Below are 23,208 nucleotides of genomic sequence, written 5' to 3'. Positions count from 1 at the left end.
GATTCCACTGAATAATGAAAGGCACAAAACAGGGAAAGGCTCGTCGTCGACCGCCAGAAAGAGCAGAAGCCGTCGCCACCGACGACGGATACGACATGGCATGCTCATCGAAGCCTTCGTGGTGAAGCACGGCAAGAACGCTGAAGCTGAGGTACGTCGGCGACAGCTCCGGAAGTGGCGAGGGAGCATCTCATTTTGCTGGACTGGGAGTTGGCGGAAGGGATCGATACCGGAGATGAGGGATCCAAGGCCGGGGGAGGAGTGTGCGACGGAGGAGGTGGAGCTGGTCTTGAACCTTGGGTTGCTGTGCTCGCACCCGCTGCCCACAGCCAGGCCAAGCATGCGCCGAGTCATGCAGTACTTGGAGGGCACTGCGCCGCTTCTGGAAACGTTGGGATGCTTCGCAACAAAGGGTTCGATGATTACTTCATGTCGAATCCGTCCTCGGTGGCCACTGCCTCTGTTGTTTCCGCAGGTCGATGACGAAGTGGATGATGCCTCGAGTGCAAGTAGTAGATTGGAAGCTGCACGATGGGAGATGGATTCTTGACTGTGCATGTAACTTTGAATGCACTGATCCAATTTTATCTCGGTAATAATCACGATAGAATGTTTAACGCTTTTATGAGTAGGATAGATATAGGTATCTTAAGAAGTAACAGTTTATGAGAACATTCAGATAGTGAGTGACTCAGGAAGAGTTCAAAGAGGCAGCGAGGGCTGAAACTTGAACCAGATGATACAATTCTAGAACACAGGAAGAAGAAAGATTGATCTGTTATCTAGCAAACAAAGCTGTATATTTACATCTTACAATAAATAATGGGTCATTGGAACCTCTACCACACTCTATCTCGAAACATAATTCAACTATCTACCCCCAAAAGTGATTTCTTTGGTTAAAATCTGAAAAAACCAGTGGTATTTACTGTGAGCAGCAGTAGGAAGACGCCGTAGACGGTCTCTCGGTTGATATATCAGCTAGAAGAATTCCATGAGGGTTCTGTACTGGCTGTCCGTAGATTATTCTTTTTGCTGAAACAAAAACCACAGAAAATAGCATGAGAAATTACAAGGCCCCAAAAAATGTCAAACCACCGTTACCACAAGACCGAAGTGCAAACTTCAGCCCGTTTCTCGAATATATAATCTTATATATTTAAAATGAATCACAATTTGAAAAAAAAGAAGTAGTAATTTAGTATATAATAAAATCAGCAACTCCCAACATATAGTCGATGATGGTGTGCGGAAGCAGCAAAGAGTATCAGCACTCTTGATCAAGAGTCAAGAAGGAGCTACTTTGTAAATTGGATAAGTTTGTGCATGAAATGTGTAGTATGTGAACATGCTCAGATGACCACAGTATGCAAAAGCTCCACTATTCTTCCTTTAGATCATTCAGAAAGGAACTTACCAATTTCATAGAATATGTCATTAACATTAATTGCCGTTTTAGCAGAAGTTTCCATGAACAAAAGACCATTATCCTCGGCATAGGTTTGGGCTTCCTGCAATCAAGTATATTGTGTTGTTAGTAATATATGCTAAAGGCAAGTTTTCAGCATACAAGTTAAAATAAAAACACTAAGTTAGCAGGCACCCAAGGTGTCACCTATCCTAGTACTACTCTCACCAAGCATGTTTAACTTCGGATTTATGATGAGATCGGGTGCATTAGTGCTGGTATGATTGCACAAATTGAGAAATGGTAAAATTTGATATTCTTGACTGTTAACTGACATCTGCAATCACTATGGAAAATTTAGCATGGGTTGACTCAGCTTAAATTAGAAGTTAAAATTTATTTAATCCTTAAGCAAAATTTGAACCTCTTGGTATCGATTAATTTAAATTTTGTTATACTAAGCATTAAAAGATGCTACTAAATAAACGAAAAAACTGAATGTTAAACCATTATCAATTTAAAAAGCTCAAGTTGGCATATATCACTGTCTAGTATATCACTGATTTGGGAGCACAACATATTATTACTTGAACTTGAGCCTCAGTTTTTGTTTCCTAAATTATTATGCACTGAGAAGCCTCAAGCTATTAATGCAACTTTTTGTTACTTCTCTTTTTAAATTTCATTTTCTGCAAATATTGTTTTTAGATACATTTAAAGTTGCAAAGCTCTGCTTTTGCGTGTCTCCTTTCAAGTAATAGGCCTAACAGATCTAAGACAATGTAAGACAGCAGAGACAAATGAAAGAAACGCTTGGTCCATTTCCATCCAAGAAAGAAAAAGAAGGCCAATGAACTGAAAGCATATCAATGGTTGGATCTATTAAAAGAGAAGCGGTGATGAATATTCTAAATTCATATTTCTAAGAATCAGAAGGCAACCACCAAGAGTACTCACCTCAGCAGAAACCTGTCTAGCCTCTAACAAATCAGCTTTGTTACCAGCAAGAGCTATTATAGTGTTTCGGCTACCTGAAACATTACAAAGCATTCAAATCAATTAAACAAAGTGGAAATTGCTACAACTTTATAGGCACTGCATTCGTGTTGATTATTCATATCACTATCACACAGCGACAATAACACTACAAATCCAGTGCTTGTGGTTCATCAAAGGCTCTGCTTTCGTATGTAAGCTTAGTTATCTTGATCAGGACGATAGAAGATTAGTATGATCAAGTCAAAAGATCCAGAATCTGATCTCTCACATAGGATAGATGGAAGATGTTAGTTTAAAGAATTGTTTGGATAATGTAACAAAACTATCAAAGACCCAGTAGACCAACTACTGAGGTGCCCAAGCACAATATAAGCATGTACATAAGTTCTTGCTGACCCTTATTAATACTGGCGAAACAAAAATTTGTTTCTAGCAGAAACTAAGTGCACCTGTGCACGTAAATTATGATCAGTCAATCAAAAACAATTAGAAGCACTTAAGGTCCTTCAAAAAGACCAACTGAATATATTAAGAAAATGATTAAAGCTATTAAGGCAACATTTCACCAAATGATAAATTGGAAAACTAGTTGTGTTAACTATCCAAACCTGACGAATCAGAAATCCAAATGTATTAACTATCCAAAATAAAAATGTAAGTTGCTACCTTGAGTTTCAAGTTCTTGAACCCACTTCTTTGCTCGAGAAAATGTGGCCTGTAAAAATAGTAACAGAATCTTTAACAGAGAATTTAAGGACCTTTAGTGAATACATAAAGCACACATTTTCATCGGCCTTCAACTACAGAAAAACAGATGTACTTTAATTTGAATGTAACCCAAAAAATGATGCAATGGTACCACATTATACTCATTTTAGTTCACTTCTATATCAACAGTATTTAAACTAGTATTTTGTAATCGCTACCACTAAATTCTTCCAAAATTTATAGAGATTAAGGCATAACCAAAAAAGCTTTTCAATTTAAGTTCGCATTCCAAAAAAAAGAGGTTAAGTTCTCATTCCCATTTTCTCTAATTCATGATGATCATGAATTATCATGAATTACATAGTTAGGAGACAAGAAACTACTTTTACATAATGACGAAAGAATCAATTAACTAAAGCTGTCACTCAACAAAATAGAACATAACAAAATATGCAAGGAAAATATTATCCTCCTCATGAATAAGGATGACCTCCTTCCTTCAGACTATGCCCACTATACCAATATTATTCACAAAATTAAAGGCCTGATCAGAAATAAAATTGTGCAGATTATCATCCAAAAGATTTTTCAAGTCAGAATTGTGATATACAAACTAGGGAAATCGTGTCATAAAGGAAGTTGCGATTACATAATTCCAGATTACCATATTCACCAATAAAGATTCTTGTCCTATTACAGAAAATTTATTGATCTTTCATCTAAGAAAATCAAATGAAATGATATAACTTCCCCCCTTTTTCTTCCTTCTCAAACTCATAATTTTCTCCTCTTATGAATCTTATACACCCTCATGTATGCTTCATTCCATTCTACACTCAGGGTTGATAATAATATTAGGAAACTTGCATCAGTTAACAATAGCCACCTACACAAGTTCAGGTATAGAACATTGGATGCCGATATTCATATATGCATGAGCAACGGCACCATAATAAGCCAAGTACTTTTAGAGTATAATCCTATTTCACTAACCGGATTCGTTATGTCATAGACAACCACGGCAGCTGCAGATCCTCTGTAATACATAGGAGCCAAGCAATGATACCGCTCTTGCCCAGCTGTATCCCAAATCTCAAACCTCACTGTCTCATCATTGATTACAACTGTCTGCGTGAAGAATGCAGCGCCTATTGTTGATTCCTGCAGAATATAGACACATACGTGACAAGGCAAGACTACATAATTCTTCTTTAAACCCTGAATTCCTCGATATGACTCACATGGAAACACAACACAAACCTGGAATTCAACAAACTCGCCTTTCAAGTAGCGCAGTACCAAGCTAGATTTTCCCGTCCCCACATCTCCAAGAAGAACCTGATAACGAACCAATAAAACAAAACTTACTCTGATTGTACTTCATAGGGTTGAAGGGTTAATCTACAAAATCAAAGGATATGCGGGAAGCACATAAACCGCTACCTACGACAGCCAAAACAATCATGATCATGAGGACAGATATAATGCCATTGTATCAATGCTATCCAAAATTACAGAGCCATTAACATCAACAGTACGTTACAATATCCAACAAAAACTAAGCAATCCGATTTAACTACTAGACAAAATCCCAATTTTATTACTCGCATCGAATGATTAAGTTAAAATGCCTGAAAAGAAAACTCAGTTGGACTCAGTAAGCTGCGAATAAAAGGATTAGTTTCGAAGATTGAAGGGATAAAAGCGATCAAAACAATAGTAACCCAAAAGAAAGCATTTTGAATAACACCAAATTGAATAATGCATCAATGGTAAATGATGCGTATCTGCAAAACATATTACCAATTTCGCTTTCTTGATCTGTCCGGGTCCAGTAGTTGCCATCGTTCTCAAGATTCGAAGCAGGAGAAGTATCGCCGCAAGAATTCGTTTCTTCTTCCTCTGTGGTGCGCCGATCGCGGAGTCGTAAACGCTGGTGGTTGTGGAGACATCTATATATACGGTAAGGTTGAGTTCTAGTAGTCCTGCGGCACATATAAATGTTTCTGGTACCGCTCCTCGATCGTTTAATCTGGTCCGTTGGATTCTTCACTAGTTTTCTTGATGGTGTGTCGATTTAATGACAAAATCTTTTGTTTACGCTACGTTGTCTATCCTTAAGAGCACCCTAAATTTTGATTGGTGGAGAGATGGAGCCACCTAGACAACGTCATCAAGTGTCTCTGGCTGACGTGGTGGTAAGGTAGAATATGGACGTCCCTAAATTTTGGTGTACCTATAGCTCTTTCTTTTCTTTTTTTTTTTTTCTTTTTTTTACCAATAGCTCTTTTAATGTTTCCATTTTGCAAGCAAACATATATATATATATATATATATATATATATATATATATATATATATATATATATATATATATATATATATATATATATCTGTGAAACAAAGTAGAGACATTAGTAAAGTAAGGAGACATTATATATTTAACTACTATCAATACTAATCCAAAATTATTATTGTAATAATTGATTTTGAACTAAAACTAGTGATTCATTAGTATTAGTTAATTCACCTTCTTTGTCTATATGCAATATTAAGAAGAGGATTATATAAATTAATTTTTGTCTATATGCAATATAGTTAATTTTGGTCATCAAGTCTACATGACAAAATTGATATAACCTATTTTGCTTTTCGAGTATTCCTCATCTTTGGAAAAAGGGAGAGAAGCTTGACTGAATAAAGAAAAATATTACTTGAGAGTATAAAATACTTATACTTTATATCTTGTATCTCGGTTCAGAATATTTATATCTCATTATTTCTCAAGACTATTTTGATAGTTAAATTAATTTTATTTTTTTAATTATCGACGAAAGATACATAAACATTCTAGCAATATAAGCACAATTTAGTGAATTCAAGTTAGAGAGAGAACTTTATATATGTTGGTCTTGTAACCATCGGTCTAATATGAGAATATTTTTTTAGGTGATATGTAATCGTCACATATTTATTAGGCATCGATTAAACTTTATTTATTATGTCTCGATAGGTCAAAATTGTTAGGATCAAGAGCGACGTTGGTGAATTAGTACAATGATAAAATTACATCGTTTCAAAAAATTTTTATTAAAACTAATTTCAGAAAATACTTGCCTTTAGAGTAAATGAACTAGTAATTAACTTAGAAAATAATGACAGTAATGAAAAGCATAAAGGAAATGAGCACACCGAAATATATAGTGGTTCGATCGTTGTAACATACATCTACTTCCAATTCCTCTTCCGTCGAGGTCACCGATGTCCACTAATAGTCTTCCTTCAATAGGTGAAGACCAATCACCTCTTTACAACGCTTTATCCTTTTCACGGGTTTAGGAGATAATCCTTACAAGCCTCACACCTCGTCTTGGATGATTACAAAGCTAAAGAGAGGGAAGAGGAGGACTCTTCTCACTTTTATAATAATTTTAACACCCCAACACTTCAAGTTTTTTCACACTTTAATTGCACTTTGCTACCCTTTCACGTAGAAAATGGTGGGGGTATTTATAGGCCATAGTGATTTCAAAATTGGAATTAAAACGTGTCTCATCCTGGATTTTCAGGGTACTAGTGGTATCATCGCTAGTACTGGGTAGTACCACCGCTTGACAGAATCTTGGATATTGAGCTTTGGTGGTACCATCGCTTGACAGGCGGTACCACCACCTGACAGGTAATAATTATCGACGATACCATCGCCTAGACCACATGGGAGACTACTCCCTAGGCGATTCCATCGTCAGATAGGGTCCAGCAACTTGGTTGAGCCTTGGCTTAAACCAATCCAATTACGGGCCCAGTTGGCCTCTAACAGAGTTAGTGAGATTACTTCTCAAATCTAATCCTAGTTATATGCTAACTACGATTCTTAAGGTATATACTAAGAAAATCAAGTTCGATTAGTCTAGGTTTTTTCCGGCGAACTTCCGATGATCTCTCGGTAATGTTCCAACGTACTCTCGGTAAGCTCTTGGACTTTACGACAATCTTCTTGGCGAGTTTCGATGAGCTTTTTTGTAAGCTCCTGGACTTTCCGATCAATTCTGATAGAATTTTCGACGAACGTTTGGACTTCCGACGAACTCTCAAACTCCCGATCTTTACTCTAGCACTTTGTTTTGCTTTATAGCTTGATTACTACCGTAGTTAATCCTGCATATTTTTCTCATTTGATCAAATAATTTACCAATTGATTTCGTCGTTAAAGATTCAACAAAAATAATAACTATATTATTCGGCCCTAAAGAGATTCGATTATTATAAAATATGTTTAAAAATGATCAAATAATAAAAGATGTGTTGATTTAATTATGGGTAATGACTACTTTGGCGGTCAACGTCAACATCCCCATCTAAACTGTGTTAGACAAGTCAGCCAAGTGGGCACGATGAGTCAACTAAGTGGACATGACATGTCAACAGATAATCAATGTCATTTTCATATATCAACGATCAAAACGTTTCTTTTGCACACTATCCATTCGAAACCTCTTTTCAATGCCACAGCATATGATGAATGTGAAAATAAATCCTGATTAACTTTGAATCTTCTTTTAAGCATCGAACAATTTAAATTTGATTTAATAATAAAATCGAATGCTTCTTTACACGTAAAAGGGACTCTTTTGATCTCGTCAAGATACTTGTAAATGGTTTCTTTATCAATCACATCATAACTATTGGTACTTTATGATTGTTAAACAGCATAGATGAGCATAACATGCGCAAAACTCTTGATAGATTTGAAGATTAAAATTTACATAATATCATTAAAATTAATCTTCATCAGCTACTTTAATTAAAACTCAAATCGACATAATTATATTTAAAATTTATTTATGGATACTAAAAAAACATTTTATTTTTCTATATACTTCTTTAAATCGAATAACATTAAAGGCAGTGACATTCAAGATACTAATATTATATATCAAAATTTATGCTGACATATATATAAACCTCACATTTTTCATGGATATATATGAGTATAAAGATTAATATATAATTTTTTTCTTTTATAATTAGTTAAGTAGAAAAATATATATTCTTCCATTGCCGGGATTTGAACCCGGGTCGCCTGGGTGAAAGCCAGGTATCCTAACCGGACTAGACGACAATGGATTGGTGAAAGGTTTCGTAAATTAATCTATATAAACATTAATCTCCCTCCCCCCCCCTCTCTACTCACATTTGTAATCGGAAGACGAGAAATCTTTCCTCCGAAATCGTCGTAGGTGCTCATCTTCCAACCTATTCCGATCTTCTCTCTCGCTCAAATTTCTTTGATGGTAGTTGGACTTCGACAATCCCAGTCCCAGATAACCTAAATCCTTGCCGCTTCGACTTGGGTTCCCATTAATTCGACCTATATTTGATTGACCCGTATCCTTTTTCTTCCTTTCTTTTCAAGGTTGTAGCTTTTGACTCGGCCTGACATGACCTAATTCTCACCCTTCTTTTTCTGGTGCATGCAGCTGCAGAATTGCTTGGATCTCGGAATAGCCGGAGCTCAATGGTAAATGATATTATATCTCTTCTTTGATCGATTTTGCAGACCCCGACACCCCCCCTCCCTTTTTTTTCCCAGGACATGAAGAAGTTACAGCCTGCAATTACTATATATTTGTATGATACATTGTATTTTATGGTTCTGGATTATTGATAGCCTGATCGTAGAAGAAAACAAAGGAGTTAACTGATTTTGGGAATTTTTTTTCACCTCGTAGTTTAAGTATTTATGTGGTGTGATCGATCCGAATGATGTTAGGTGTCTAAACAATATTGTCCATCATAAAATTTTTTTTACCACAATAACCATTCTTCTTAATGTTTTCTTAAGGGGGATTTGTTAAGTTTCTTTGTGAAATGCTGCCTTTTTTATAATTTAGAGATGATATAGATGGATTTACCGTATCACAGAAACACATTATATTCACCATCAAGATGTGAGAAAATATCCTAAGATCTAAGAACCATTCACTCCATAAGCAGAATCATTAGATATGCAGCCTCTTGAGTGTCAGTAATTTCTCAAAAAATTTGCTTGAGAATTTTGTTCCCTAATGCTGGTGAAGCATTCAACAGAGGGATTCAGTATTTCCCTTGATAATTAACAATGCGAGTTGAATTTGATTTTGTTCTGTCTTGTAAATTTAGCAATTCTGAGTGCCTTATTCTTTTATCTAGAGCTTGGTGTTCAGCTATTGAGTTACCATTTGATGCTCCAAAAACATATGGAGAACATTTTTCTGTTCTCACTCTAACCATTGCCTTCTAACTTAAACTATTGACTTCTACAGAGACAACTAAATTAAATTTAACCGAAGAGCGCCCCTACATTTGCCAATGAATCATGTCATCACTGAGAACAAAACATAACAACCTTCATGCAAAGGCTATGCCGATGTTGGAATAAGTGAACTCTAAACTGAAGGAAAAATATTGTATCTAGTTTTTCTGGAGAAGCTTGCCCTATTCCCGATTCATTCTTTCAAAATTACTAGTGAGCTAGTGTATATCCATAGTCTCTGTGGTTTGATAGAAGGGATCTAACGGTTAAGTTCATGGTTGCCATAAAGTACTATTTGTATATTGGTATTTCTGTGATGCTGACATTAATCATAAACAAAATTTAATGTCACTATTTCAGGCAACTCCGATAGTTGCAAGTCTATCGGTGGCTGTGGCTGCGGCTGTGATGGGAGGTAGATATTTGATTCAGGCATTTGAAGCTCTCCCTGTTGTTCCTGTTTAAGAGAGCATGCTCAATTTGACAAGATCAAGTTCATAGAAGAGTGATGGTAGCTAACCATCCTGATAGTGGAGGAAGCCATTACCTTGCTTCCCAGATCAATGAAGCAAACGATATGTTGGTTGATACATTGAGAGGATTCGATTAAATTAATGGCATAATTTGAAGTTTCATGTAAAATTAGTATTTTTATCATTTGAAGGAGTCCCTTTAATTTTTGAAGGTGTCAAAACCGCACCTTCAAATAAAGTGTGTTTTTTGTTGTTGTTGTAAAGATAAGCGACGAATGTGGGATTCGAGTCCAAGATCTTGTAATAAGCTGTCAAAGTCTTTAATAGCTAAGTTAACCGGCACCTTCAAGTTCTATTTTTGGTGAATGAACAATCAGTATGACAATCAGTCTGCTACTTGTGTATTTTGATGATCGAGAACAATCAGTCTGCTACTTGTGCAACAAAACAGAGTCGACTAATGACTATTATGTCTATCTTTTATTTGGATTCAAAATTTTGCATTCCACATGTATGACATCTTCGAAAGTATGTCCTCAGCATTCATGTCCAGCTATGACATACATGTATGTCAAGATTAATCAGTGGGATTCTTGACACAGATTTGTGTTTATTATGCATCTAAGCTTCGTCTCCACTCTATATTTTGCAAATCTATGTCCAATAACCTGCATTGCAGGATCGTTCACGACATGAATAGCCAGCCGATAACTGATGTCAAATGGTTGGTGTGCATGAATAGAGATATGAATGGCACAAAGAGTGAGATGCATCGGAAAGCGTAAATGTGGGGTATATTTCAATGGCTATTATATTTCTCGATGCTTGTATTCCGCCGCAGCTACTCGAGAATCTCGGAAAGAAGAAAGAGGAAGATGACAACAACGATGGTGATTATAATTATCATTATAACTATTATTTTATAGCACATAGAATCAAATAGCATCAGTAATTGTTACTTATCTTCTAGATTTGAAGTCCTAAATATGCATATGAACGCCATTAATTATCGATAAGGGTGATCATAATGGATAATATTTTCGAAATTAAAAATGATTGGAAGAATATTTCGTTGACCATAAGTAAAACATAAAGAATTATGTTCCATCACAATCCTGAAATATATGAACTTCATTAGTCTTTATAGACTAAGTTCAGCAGCAACAGTCAGAAGATGAACTTACATGTTGGCGATAAAATTTACCATGGTCTAAAAGGATGGCGTTTGACTGACTTGATGACAAAGTAGTAATCTGTCCAAAACAAGGATCAAAAATGGGGTGAAGAAACAAAAAACACTTGAGAATCAATCTCGCTTGCCCCATTGTCTGCATTAAACTCAAGTCATGGCAAAGTTTAGGTTGCTTGGCTGCCCAAAATTTATAGCAGGCAGGTCTTCTGGTCAATAATGATCAGAGTGGAATAGAGAGAGAGAGAGAGAGAGAGTTTCCTTTGAATCATCAAACTTGATATTGGTCTTTATAACCATGGAACCAGAAAAGTTTGGAGTTCATCAGCTATGGGCTTATCTACATTTCATCAATCATTGAATCAGCTAAGTCAATCTTGAAATCACAAAGATTTAAGGGGAAACGGTATGAGATTGTAACGTTCTAGTCAGTCTCATATCAAAAGTGAACAAGATTAAGATTGACTTATGAAAATCTAATGTATACAATTATCAATTTTAATTTAAATATTTTGATTTATAATTTAAATTAAAAAAATTAATAGACTAATTATCTCATTAGTCCATATCATGATTTGATTATCATTTTCTTTACATGATATCTCATCATTAACTTACATGATATATTAATTTTTTTAATAAAATACTTACTACGATTCAGAATATTGACACGAATGACAAATTCATATGAATTAATATATGGATATATGAATTTTAAGATACTTCTTGATTTACATTATTATCTTTATTTTTACGAATATAATTAACCAATATGTGTATGGTTGTAAAACAAACATCCTGCCATGCATTGCATCTATATTTTTGATGGACAGGTTTGAAGTTGAAGGGAAGTCAAAGTGCAGGAAGGAAATTAAATTTCCTTCATCACGAGGGCTGCTACTGTCAAAATGACATCACTTCTCTGTGTCTTTTTCTTTCATTTTGCAGAAAATTAGAAGCTAAGACCTCATGAGTTTGATTCCACAGAGTTGAATGTGATGAAAAGAGCCAAAATAAACAGAGAATAGATCACAAACAACAGCCATGCATAACAAAAACAACAAAAGAAATCCAATCTCCACAGTTTCAACCAATAGTCCAATGACACCGACTACTACTTTGGCAGTACGCAAGTATCACCTGTGACTTCAAAGTGTCACCTTCTCGCTCAACATCGATTCCATCAGCGACTAATTAGCAATAAGCAATTTACATTTTTGAGGTGAGCAGTGAAAACTCAGAGTAGAATTGATGTGGAAACTCTTACGTTTTCGTTGGTGTTTGATTTTTGTGTTAGTGATAATTTATACCAGAATATGTGTGGAAGAACTTGTCAGCAAAAATGATGCTACTGATGGAGATTGGTGGTCATATTAAAAGGCTATTCCAACCTCAGACATGATTTATCTATGTAAAAACCTATGACATTTATGTCTTTCCGATATGATTATGCATCTAATTTTCTCTTTTTTGTACTTTCTTTTTGGATGTTCGTAGTTAGATTAGAGTGAAAAAAAGATGATACAAAGTATATGATGATTTTGAGTCAGAGAATTAATGTCTTTTGTCTTTGTCCACAAGAAAGTCTTGAGCACATGTCGATCATTCATGTCATCCTCACCTTTGCAGAAGTCATACAAAGAACAGACGCACACATCAATCTGTTGATTTGCCATTAGCCGTCTCATTCTGCACGTCATTTTGTTGAAGGTAATTCTAATCTTGCTGATGCAATAATAGCATCTCGTCTTCATAAACCTGTGTAATGGGAAGGGGAAACAAGAATCCAAGCAGACTTCGAAGAAAACATGGATTGAAACTTCTCCGACTTATTTTGTACGATTCTAATTTCGCGTGGCTGCTGGAAGGAAACTACACAAAATATAATGTTCTTTATCTGCTGCTAAAAGAACGACGGTGAGAAGACTTGCAGATCATGTTACGGATAGCTTAAACTTCCACTTGCATGCAGATCTCACGGCTGCAATCCTATCATCTTGTCAAAGCCCACGCAATCTATATTGACGAGCGAGACGATTTATTGGACGTTTGTGACGTTGCAATTAATGTGCTCGGAAGAAGTCAGGAGGAAGGAATGAATGTAGATAGATAGATAGATAGAGAGAGAGAGAGAGAGAGAGAGAGAGAGATCGATCAAAGGTGATGCTTGACCGAGGTTAACTACGACCGCATCCATCTGTCAAAGAGTTCCCTCTCACTTGCATATAACTTCACATTTACAAGCAAATTGAGAGAAAATCTTCCTTTGTACGCACCTAAAACGTTCGGATAAGGGGGAGAGGAGGGAAGAAGACGTAAGGGTGACCATGGAGGAGAGGAGGGAGGCGAGTGGAGAGCAGCAGGTGGCAGTAGAGGAGGAGGAGGAGGATGTGGTGCTTCCGGGATTCCGGTTTCATCCCACGGATGAAGAGCTTGTGGGGTTCTATCTGCGGAGGAAGGTGGAGAAGAAGGGTTTCAGCATAGAGATCATCAAAGAGATAGACATCTACAAACATGATCCATGGGATCTTCCAAGTAAGTTTGCTTCCCTTGCTTGATCTCTACCTTATTCATTTTCCCTTCTCAAAACAACTATACCAATCCAAACAACTCATAAATCGAATGGTGTCGATTGTGTTATGTCATTCCTATTGGAAGAGAGAGGAGGAAGAGATGTTTGACTTGGCTTTGAGAATTTTCCTGAAACTAATTAAGCTCATGTTTCATAAGAAACACAAAAGCATTCGCTTTTAGAGTTGCAGCAAGTAAGTTGCTGATCACAATGCTTGTTGTTGTTAACTTGCAGAGGTCATATCTGCTGGAGAGAAGGAAAGGTACTTCTTTTGCTTGAGGGGTCGGAAGTACAGGAACAGCATACGGCCTAACAGGGTCACCAGATCCGGATTCTGGAAGGCCACCGGTATCGACCGGCCGGTCTGTTCCGATACCGGCGACTGCATCGGCCTCAAGAAGTCCCTCGTCTACTACAAAGGAAGCGCAGGCAAGGGCACCAAGACCGAATGGATGATGCACGAGTTCCGCCTTCCTTCCAAGAACACCAGCAACACCAGTCTCAGCATGCAAGAAGCGGTGAGACTCCTCTCTCTCTCTCTCCCTCCCTCCCTCAGTGCTGCATGCAGTAGATTGCATCCTGAAAACAATAATGCGAATTCGTAACAGGAAGTATGGACGATATGTCGAATCTTGAAAAGAAATGGCGTCTGTCACAGAAAAAGCCCACCAAAGTGGAAAGAATCAAATAACACCAAAACCCAAGCTGATTCGAGTTCGAAAACTAGCAGCTTCGAATCCGACAGTGGAAACGAGACCATGTTCTTCGCCGCCTCAAGCTACCTTCAGGGAGGAGTGATGTACGTTAGCAACTGCTACGCTGAGGGGGAGCAAATGTATGGAAGCCAATGGAACTCGATAGCACAAGCTCCCATGGCCGCGTTGCGCTCCGACGTAGCGTCGAGTCCTAACGTGAATGACATCTTCGGAGATGGCAACTGGGATGAGCTTGGGAGGATCATGGAGTCCATGACAGACCAAGACATGGCCTCTTGTTGTAGATACACTTGAAGTGAAGACCAGAGATCATCGAAACAAGGAACACAGAGAGTGACTGGATGACGATTCCTTGTGATCTTACCGAAGACTGGGGAATAGCATACGGAGCTGCTTGTTTTATTGGGACGATTGATCTGATGATACCTGCAAAACAATACTCAATCAGTTTGCTAAACCTGAACGAGTGAAAGATACAATACTGTTGGTATAGAAATGCAGTTTAACCTTTCTTCACTCTCCTTTTATATAATTAATGTTTCTTTTGTTCTTCGTCAGTAAGAGATGTTTCTCATCAAACTTTTCTCGTTCTACGTAATGGAGTTTTGCTGTCATGTGATCCACCAATTGTAATCTTGAAGTGTCAAACACGCTATTGGATTAAGTATTGATGATATACATTATTCTCGCCACTCCAAAAAAATTCTTTTAAGTGTCATGTGATCCACCTTTTCCTTTTTCTATTGATAACCCCTTTGACAACTCCTAAATAAATAATAAAATATAATTTATTCTTTATAATTTATAAATTACCAATATTACCCTTATCTTTTTCCAACAACTCATGGAACGATCTTTTCAAACTTCGAAATAGGGAGCAGCGGAGAAATACGTCTTTTCTCTGAGGGTTAAATACGTCTTTTCAAACTTCTCCACCGTCATCAGACGGTGTTGGCGAGCATCATCAAGACCACCGTTTCCAAGCTTCGATGTTCGCCACGTACTCGTGGCGGTGATTAAGTCGGGTGTCTTCTCAGCGTTCGATATGAGGCGCGTACGAAAGGGGATGAGAGACGCCGTCGCTGCTTCACGGATCAATCTGCGTCTCTCCTTCCCCCTTCCTTTCTCCTGCGATCCCCCCTTCCCACCGCGGCCGATGGCCGCGGCCGCCGTCGCCCGATGCCTCGTTCTTAGCGGTTCCCTCCCCGGCTCGCCCGTCGCCTGGCACGATGTCCCCAAGAACCCGTCTCCTTCTCCGCCGCCTCCGCTTCCCTGCGTTGCCGGCTTCTGCAGGGGCTCCGTCGGTTTTCCCACCTTCAAGAACGCCAAATCGCCCCGATTTTCGTCTTCCCGTCGCTTCTCCTCGTCCGATCTCCAAGATTCGAAGCCGGCGCAGGACCTCGCTCTTCTTCTTGAAGTCGAAGGGTTAGGGTTTACCTCTGCTCTTCGCTTTTGCGTGGTTTCTAATTTAATCGAATGATGTCATGGTATTTACATGTCTTTCTTTACGGCACGGATTGAGGAGTTGAGATGCTTTCGAATTATGTCCCATTTCTTTTTTAGTTTGAATTCTGGGACTTTGATTTATCTTAGTAAAAATAAATGGTAATGATGATTCTTGGTTGTCAGATACCAGTATAGAAATTTCTTGGTGATAGTTCCTGGTGGCACGTTGATATTAGTTTTGTGGGAAGGTTGAAGAAGGTAGCTGATAGAAGAAGGTTTATATAATCTAAATCTTATCATTGATATCAACTTCCTTAAGCTGAAGGGGATTTTGCTTGTCAAGGTTTTTGGTGGCATGTTATGGTTCTTTTAAATTAAAGAAATATATGATACTAAAATAGAAATCTTCTCAAATAGAAATCCATATATTTTGCTTAGGTACATTGTTATTAATACTGAATTTGTTTGACATATTTCTTCTACCAGGGTTATTGCAGACATATATCGTTTAGGAAATCGGCAAGCGTTTAATGTAGGTGCGGCTTCTGAATTATTACAATGTGTACCTGTAAACATTTTCATTTCTGCTGTTCTTTACCATTTTTTTTTAAATTTTGGTCTCCTGGTGTATCTATTGGTCTATGCCTTTTCCTTCTTGAAAAGTAACCCTCTGAATACTTTCTTTTTTATAAATAACCATTCTAGAATGTAATAATGCTGAGATCCACTGAAGTTATTAACATGTACCTGTTTTTTTTTTTTTTGGTTTAACTACAATCAGCATTTCAGAAACTTGGGCTGGATTGTGCTAATTGGACAGAACCGATATATGCTGATCTGAGTAGGTGCGTGAAATGAATTGGAGCATGCTTTTAAATTGATCAAGATGGAACTTTTAATGTGATGATTTTCTTATATACTTTCTGTTGTTTCTTCTTCTAGTTTTTTGTGAAATGATTTATTTAAACACTGTATCAGATTAATTTTTCTTTCTTGGATTTTTTAATATATATTTTCTGTTGTAAGTCCCAGATGTTGATGAAACTTTGCCCATTAATGTATGACTCAGTGTTTTTCAATGGCATGAAGATAACATATCATTGTTTCAGGAAGGCTGCTGGTGATGAAGAACGGATGTTGATCTTATTTTTCAACAGGGTACTCTTTTTACTAAATTGATTTTGTGATTTATTTAATAGCTTCATACTGCTAATGCGCATAAGTAGAGAGGCAGAAGGGAACTTGATATTAAATGGCCTCCTGCTATGCTCGGATATTTTTCTTTTTAGTATGAAGGTTTCATTTTCAGGCATTCTATTTCAGTTATATAGTTGATGTTTTAAAGTTACGAGAGGCACTTCTGGATTGCATTGTCTATTTTGGATTGTTGCAAAAGCGGCAGTGTTAAAATGAGATTAAGTCCATGTAGAGAGTTGAAATGTTGTTAAATGTGGAAGGTCTGTATACTGACCCTTCCAAATATCAAATTAAGTCTTTTGTCTTTTTTCAAAGAATTAATTATGAAATATCAAATTAAGGTCTCAACGATGGCAAAAGATCCATGCAACCAACACAAATAGTTGAGATTTTACAACTTTATTATTGTTAATGTTGTTCATTTCTTTTCTTAGTGTAGAATGTGTCATGTGAAACATGAGTTAACCAGTTGGAGTAATTTGACAAGATAAAATCTGAGTTCATTTGCTTGTATTGTGAATGGTTCTTGTACCTTGAGCCTTTCCTGTTATTTTGTGTAGATTGGCTGGCCTGCTTCATTGCCTACAAATGAAAAAGAAGCATTCATGAAAAGAGTTTTACGTGAAAAGGTAGTTACTTGCCCCAGCACTTTTTTTTTTCATGGATGTTTCAAACATGCAGCCATTCTGGGAACTGCTTTGGTTTAGAGAATGAGCATGTGCATATCGTTAGTCTGAAGTGACAGTGTATAATGTTCCGAGAGAGACTGAAATTTTATCCTCTAAGCCATTTAGGGTGCCAACTGGAAAACTCTCTCTTGTGGAGTAAATTTTGATATGTAGTTCAATATCAGATGCTGCAGATGGTTTTTTCCCGGAGATGGAAATTTAACCTGAGTTTTCCTCTCCTTATTGTAGATTTTTTTTTCCTAGTTGATATTTGAGACAACTTGTTGAACTTTTGAATAAACCTTACCATAGCTAATAGTCTTTGCTTGCAGTAGTTTGCATCTAGATTTATATGATTGTCCTTTTGGCCTTCAATAGAGAACTATGTGCATAATCTTTGCAGCAAAAAGCTTTGGAAGATTTTTCTACCTCAAGCAGCTTAACTTTGCGACCTGGGGTTGAGAAGTAAGTTTAATGTATTTTTATCTTCCTATTACCTTCAAGAATGTGTCATGATATTTTTATCAGAGCAATTGTTCACGCTGTGTACTTACATGATTTTGTGGCATCAGTGTTGGATTCAGTTTTTCTTCAAACTGGTAGTTGTGGTGTTTTTCTGTAGGCTTTTCTGAATCTTCAATATAGTTTTGAGCTACGTTTTAAATACTGACTAGATCTGTACTTAATTATCAGTATTTTCCCTTCTGGTTAAGGACCATATGAGACCATATATCTTGGTTTCAGTAGGGGTATATACTCATAAGTACTCATTGATACAATTTGATATGGCCATATACGATGGTGATTTATTATTCAGTATAATTTTGGTAACTCTGGAGTAATAAGATTTTTATATTAAGTGATGTTTTCAGTCTATGTTTTGTAGAAGTTAATTGAGGTAGATAAAGGTTGAATCATGAATGAGAAAATTTTAGCTTTTTTTCTACTTTAATGATTTAATTCCTTTTGTCATAATTAAATGTAATGCTAAGATCTTTTCAAACTTAATGGTCATTGGAAGGCTGGACACCAGAATTTATGAAGTACATGAAAAGTGAACAATCACAGGATGTTCTATGGATCCCTAGGAATTTTAGGATTGCCACTAAAGATCTTTGTTTTGTTTTTTTTATGGAAATGCAAGGTAACGTATTGTACACCATTAGTTACTTTGTGCTATTTTGTAACACTTATCCACCTGCTATTTTTACTTGAGATTATGGATTGTGAGCTTAATGGTCCTAGCACTTTTCCTTGAGAATCTTCAAGATATATGTGTATGGCTTATAGGATAAAAAGCTTCTTAAAAACCAGTGACTTGGGTGTAATGACTACCCAAGAATATAGTAACCTTTTGCTGTTACACAAAAAAAGAGGAGATTTCTTATTTTCAGTTTTAATTATTAAAATGTTTCTTACTCTTACATTTTAAGGGAAAGAAATTTGACATTTGCAGCCATTGGAAACACATGCAAATCTCCTAACATTGATTTTGTATACTGATTAAGTCCAGCTTAGATGCCCATAGCAAAGCATCCGGAAGACATTTGAGCCATGCATCTGTGACAAAGTAGAAAGCGCTTTGGCAACTTGTTTTTCTTTTTTTAGGCAATTTAGATGGTATTACTCATGTTTAACTACTTGTATGCCAATCAAAATCTTGCTTCCTTTGATTTCACACCTCAAGGATTGAGATTGCTCTTATGGTCATATATTTATAGTATTTGTTGCTTTTTTATTTTTTCTTAGTGCAATTTTCATTCTAATTATTGGATATTTAGTTGATCATTTTATATTGTGACTGGTAGTTTTATTGATGATGCACTTAATGAAGGTTTACCTGTTGCCCTGTTGATAGCCTACAGCAAATATGGGGACAAAGCAGGCAGGTTTGTTGACATTTCTGTTGTTCATTTTGTTATAAGACGCCTTAGGTTGTAGATGGTCTTATTAATATTAGTCATATATACATGAGTTGATAATGATGTTTGCAATTGAATTGACTGAACTGATCAACCAGAAAAGTTGTATTCATGTGAAACAAATATGGGAAGTACTAAAGAATTATGATTAATTGATATTAAAAGAATGAACTCTGTATATTCATTATAAATTATTTTGATCTCTATATTCTTGAAATGTTGTGCTATTAAAGATAATTCCTTTCATGATGGATAGGTTTGTTTCTAGTTGGGGAATGACTTGCTATTATATATATATATATATATATATATATATATATATATATATATATATATATATATATATATATAACCTATATGTATGAATTATCAATATATATATGAATTTTTTTATTATTGTATTTATGTTGTATCTCATTTTTTTTTTCAAAATTTGACATGTCAATGTATCTGTAACGTTTCGTATCTGTATCCCATATTCGTAAACATGCTTCACGAGTTATCACTATCTTAAGTTTCCAGCATCCACCAGACCAAATATATGGAAGTATATGATTTAAGAAGATGCATCCATGTATCTAAATTTACCTAAAATGAAACAGAAGCTTGTGGTGCCTACTTAATGTTAATTCTCTGTTATTGCACTTGAATGATGTGGCCGTATTGATCAACGTTGCCTCTGTCCGGACTTTTTTCGGTTGTAGACTGTTATTTGTGGAATCTATGATATGCTATTTTGGAGAGAATTGTTAATTTCCCCTTACCTGAGAGCCCCTATGTCCCTTGAGATGTTAATTAAGTTTGTTAAACATATCATCTTCTGAAGAAATTTTAAGAATGTCAGGATCTGACATTATAAAGCTAATGGAGGAGAATTTTGGCTTGATTTTACTTATCATAATGTTATTATTAATGCATTCAAGACACTTAATGTAGAAGTATTTTCATCTTGAGCAAATACATGGGGATTTAAGAAAAATATATAAATATGTTGATTTTTCTCTACTTTCTGTTTGGATTTTTGAAGATTCTGTAGAAATTAATTTAAATGTCTTGTTCAACTTGCAGGTCTATTATTGAAAAACTGGGCCAAGAACGGTTGTCCAAAGTGAAAATAGTTGGTAAGGAAGAAGTGAAAGAAAGTTTGTATGGGCAACTTGTTCTAGGGAAAGGAGTGTCATCTAGCTTGGAGGAGTTACTTGCCAAAGAAGTACAGAAAGCAGGTGAAAAATTGAACATGGATCTTCTACTAGACCTAATTTTTAACAGTAGTATCATCGTGGGAAAAATTTAGTAATTTGAGTAATGTTAAGCAGCTACGATGGAGAAGCAAAGGATTGCACAGGATGTTGCATCCATTTTGAAACTAAGTGTTGATATAGATATCAGTTCGCCTGAAAGGTTTGTAATTCTCCTATCAATTTTTTCAGGCATTCTCTACAGTTGTTGTTTTTTGTTGATTTTATCTATGATGCATTAGTATTTTTCAACTATATAAATTGATGCCAAGTGCTGATGATCTATCATGTTTTAGTTTTTCTTGTTCTTCTAGTATTTGATGGTCAATAGAAGAGGGCGATGAGGGTGTAACTTGGAACATAGAGGATAGATTAATGCTTTCCATATATTTAAATAGTGTGAGCAAGGCCACATGCTTTCCCTTAAGAATGATTCCTAGAGTAGGCAATCTTGGTACTTCACATGCTTCCCTTAAAAATGATCCCACTTTTCTCATTTAAAAAAAAAAGAAAACAAGAATCTCTATTTCTGATGCATCTTGCCGTATTTCACTGTTGCATTCCTGACCAAAAATTGCTTTTCCTTGTTTGTCTCAATGGTAGGTTGTTTTCCTCTCAAAAAGGTTGATTTGGATAGATGTTACTTTGTGATTTGATGCTTTTCATTTGAGATGCATAAATTTAAGATTTGGGGTAAACTATAAAAATGTACTATTTTAATTTGTATTTTTGTGGTTAAGGAAAAAAATAGAAATTTTTTACATCTCATATTTTGGCTGAATTACTTGATGCAGCTTGGAGAACATAATTGTAACATTGCGAGCTGGAGCTGAATATACAGGTTTACCTGTGGACAACTGTGTGCTGATAGCGGGAAGCCAATCTGGTGTCTATGGGGCTGAGCGAATAGGAATGCCTTGTGTTGTTATCCGAAGCGGGTAAGGATCCATTTCTGGTGGTTTGTGTAAGTTTTTCCGATGGGTTCATTTAGTTACTACCATTTCTTACTCCATTTAACCTACGTTGGGGTACTGTGATCAGCTATGTAAAATAAAAAACAAAAGGTCGAGGTTAATCTAAAGATTAAAAAATAATAATAAATACTGATAAAAATATTGTAAATAGTTTATTGAAAGGAAGAATATGGGCATTCAAGTGATTATTGATGTTTTTCTTACCGACAGTTGGTAAGATCAGTTACAAGTTTGATGGTCCGAGGGATGAGTAATTTAATTAGAGTCATCAGACCAAAACATTGCACTTGCCACTCGAAAACAATAAAGCATGCAAGATATGCAATTACCAAGAAGTGCCTTTTAGCATGACTATGTAATTTATGCTAGTTATGACCGAATAATGGCCATGCAGTTATGCTATTTTATTTTTATAAATACATTGCATTGACATGAGGCCTGTGCACCAGGCTGCCCTTTCAAATGTATAAAATGCATTGAAGGTATGCCTGTCATTGAGCCACATCAGCATGCTAAATAGCATTTAGCACCTGTCAATTGCTTATATTTTTCTCAACTAGATGAAGTTTTTCGGTTTGTACTGTTCCAATCATACTTTTCAGTTGATTAGTGGATTGTATAAGAATCTCTCTGATCTGCCGACCAGTAGCCAACCTATATCCAAACCATCTTTTATTTGACATGTTACCAGTTAGTTAATCATAGCTTGCTTTTTCCTGCATAATGCGTATCAACAACAACGTGCATGTGCTTGTTTAGTGAATTGTTGTGCCGTTTGTTATTTCAGCGCCACAGCTAGAGCTGAATTCCGGTCAGCAAAGGCTGTTATGGATGCATTTGGTGGAGCGGATCTAACTCTCTCTAAGCTGCGCCGCAAGAAGTGGTCGTAGGTGAATCGAGAGACTCGTCTACGCACAAAAACCCTGACCTGGGCAGGGCAGGAGGGTTCTCTGCCTGGGGCCCCTGATGTGAGGTCCAATCAATGTGTTGTTTAGTACAAGACATCTTTTCGCACGTGTGCACCTTCTTTTTCCTATAGGACATTCTTTCAACAGCAGAACATAGAAGATACATAATATAATAATAATAATAATTATTATTATTATTATAATGCTTCAGACTTTGGTTTACATAGAAGATGTATTATTACCTCAAGTACTAATTACATTGCTGCTACAAGTAATGTTAACCGATTGTTGGAGCTGTTGTTGGGACAGGAAGCTAACTTTGGTTTTGTCAACGCCCCTAGCACATTTTTGTTTTTCGGGAGATGACGGAATTCGGTAAGAGATATTGTGTTGGATCCCTCTCTTATCATCTGTCACCTAATTATGTTTCGACATACCAAGGATGTCAAAACATTGTGTTCTTGGTGGAGGGTGTCCTAATATAATATTTTTGGT

General features: G+C 36.3%; 3 protein-coding genes and 1 non-coding gene across 5 annotated transcripts; 2 read left to right on the top strand and 2 right to left on the bottom strand.

Annotated features, from left to right (window-relative positions):
• Nucleotides 1–810: 810 nt before the first annotated feature.
• Nucleotides 811–5,117, bottom strand: LOC135613699 (ras-related protein Rab5A-like). Its single transcript, XM_065110738.1, has 7 exons — nucleotides 4,919–5,117; nucleotides 4,376–4,453; nucleotides 4,109–4,276; nucleotides 3,074–3,122; nucleotides 2,366–2,439; nucleotides 1,418–1,511; nucleotides 811–1,035 (listed from the first exon to the last, which is right to left on the bottom strand). The coding sequence occupies exons 1-7, from the start codon at nucleotides 4,958–4,960 to the stop codon at nucleotides 926–928; spliced, it is 615 nt and encodes a 204-aa protein (XP_064966810.1). The 5' UTR covers nucleotides 4,961–5,117; the 3' UTR covers nucleotides 811–925.
• Nucleotides 5,118–8,168: 3,051 nt separating this feature from the next.
• TRNAE-UUC (transfer RNA glutamic acid (anticodon UUC)) lies at nucleotides 8,169–8,242 on the bottom strand. The gene has a single exon. It is a non-coding gene; the product is annotated as a tRNA-Glu (tRNA).
• Nucleotides 8,243–13,319: 5,077 nt separating this feature from the next.
• Nucleotides 13,320–15,052, top strand: LOC135613698 (transcription factor JUNGBRUNNEN 1-like). The gene is made up of 3 exons (XM_065110737.1): nucleotides 13,320–13,607; nucleotides 13,879–14,162; nucleotides 14,253–15,052. Exons 1-3 carry the CDS (start codon nucleotides 13,400–13,402, stop codon nucleotides 14,652–14,654), a joined length of 894 nt encoding a protein of 297 aa, XP_064966809.1. The 5' UTR covers nucleotides 13,320–13,399; the 3' UTR covers nucleotides 14,655–15,052.
• Nucleotides 15,053–15,406: 354 nt separating this feature from the next.
• Nucleotides 15,407–22,994, top strand: LOC103989589 (CBBY-like protein). Of its 2 annotated transcripts, none has more exons than XM_065114540.1 (11): nucleotides 15,407–15,785; nucleotides 16,293–16,342; nucleotides 16,588–16,651; nucleotides 16,916–16,964; nucleotides 17,564–17,632; nucleotides 18,075–18,136; nucleotides 19,506–19,556; nucleotides 20,662–20,816; nucleotides 20,910–20,994; nucleotides 21,626–21,769; nucleotides 22,593–22,994. In XM_065114540.1, exons 1-11 carry the CDS (start codon nucleotides 15,427–15,429, stop codon nucleotides 22,693–22,695), a joined length of 1,191 nt encoding a protein of 396 aa, XP_064970612.1. In that variant the 5' UTR covers nucleotides 15,407–15,426; the 3' UTR covers nucleotides 22,696–22,994. The 2 variants fall into 2 exon arrangements, with proteins under 2 accessions (XP_064970612.1, XP_009406748.2); XM_009408473.3 differs by having other exon boundaries at nucleotides 15,409–15,785; nucleotides 19,480–19,560.
• Nucleotides 22,995–23,208: the final 214 nt, after the last annotated feature.

Source organism: Musa acuminata, chromosome BXJ2-6 (genome assembly GCF_036884655.1).
Source record: "Musa acuminata AAA Group cultivar baxijiao chromosome BXJ2-6, Cavendish_Baxijiao_AAA, whole genome shotgun sequence".
NCBI lineage: Eukaryota > Viridiplantae > Streptophyta > Magnoliopsida > Zingiberales > Musaceae > Musa > Musa acuminata.
This window is presented reverse-complemented; position numbering and strand designations above follow the sequence as displayed.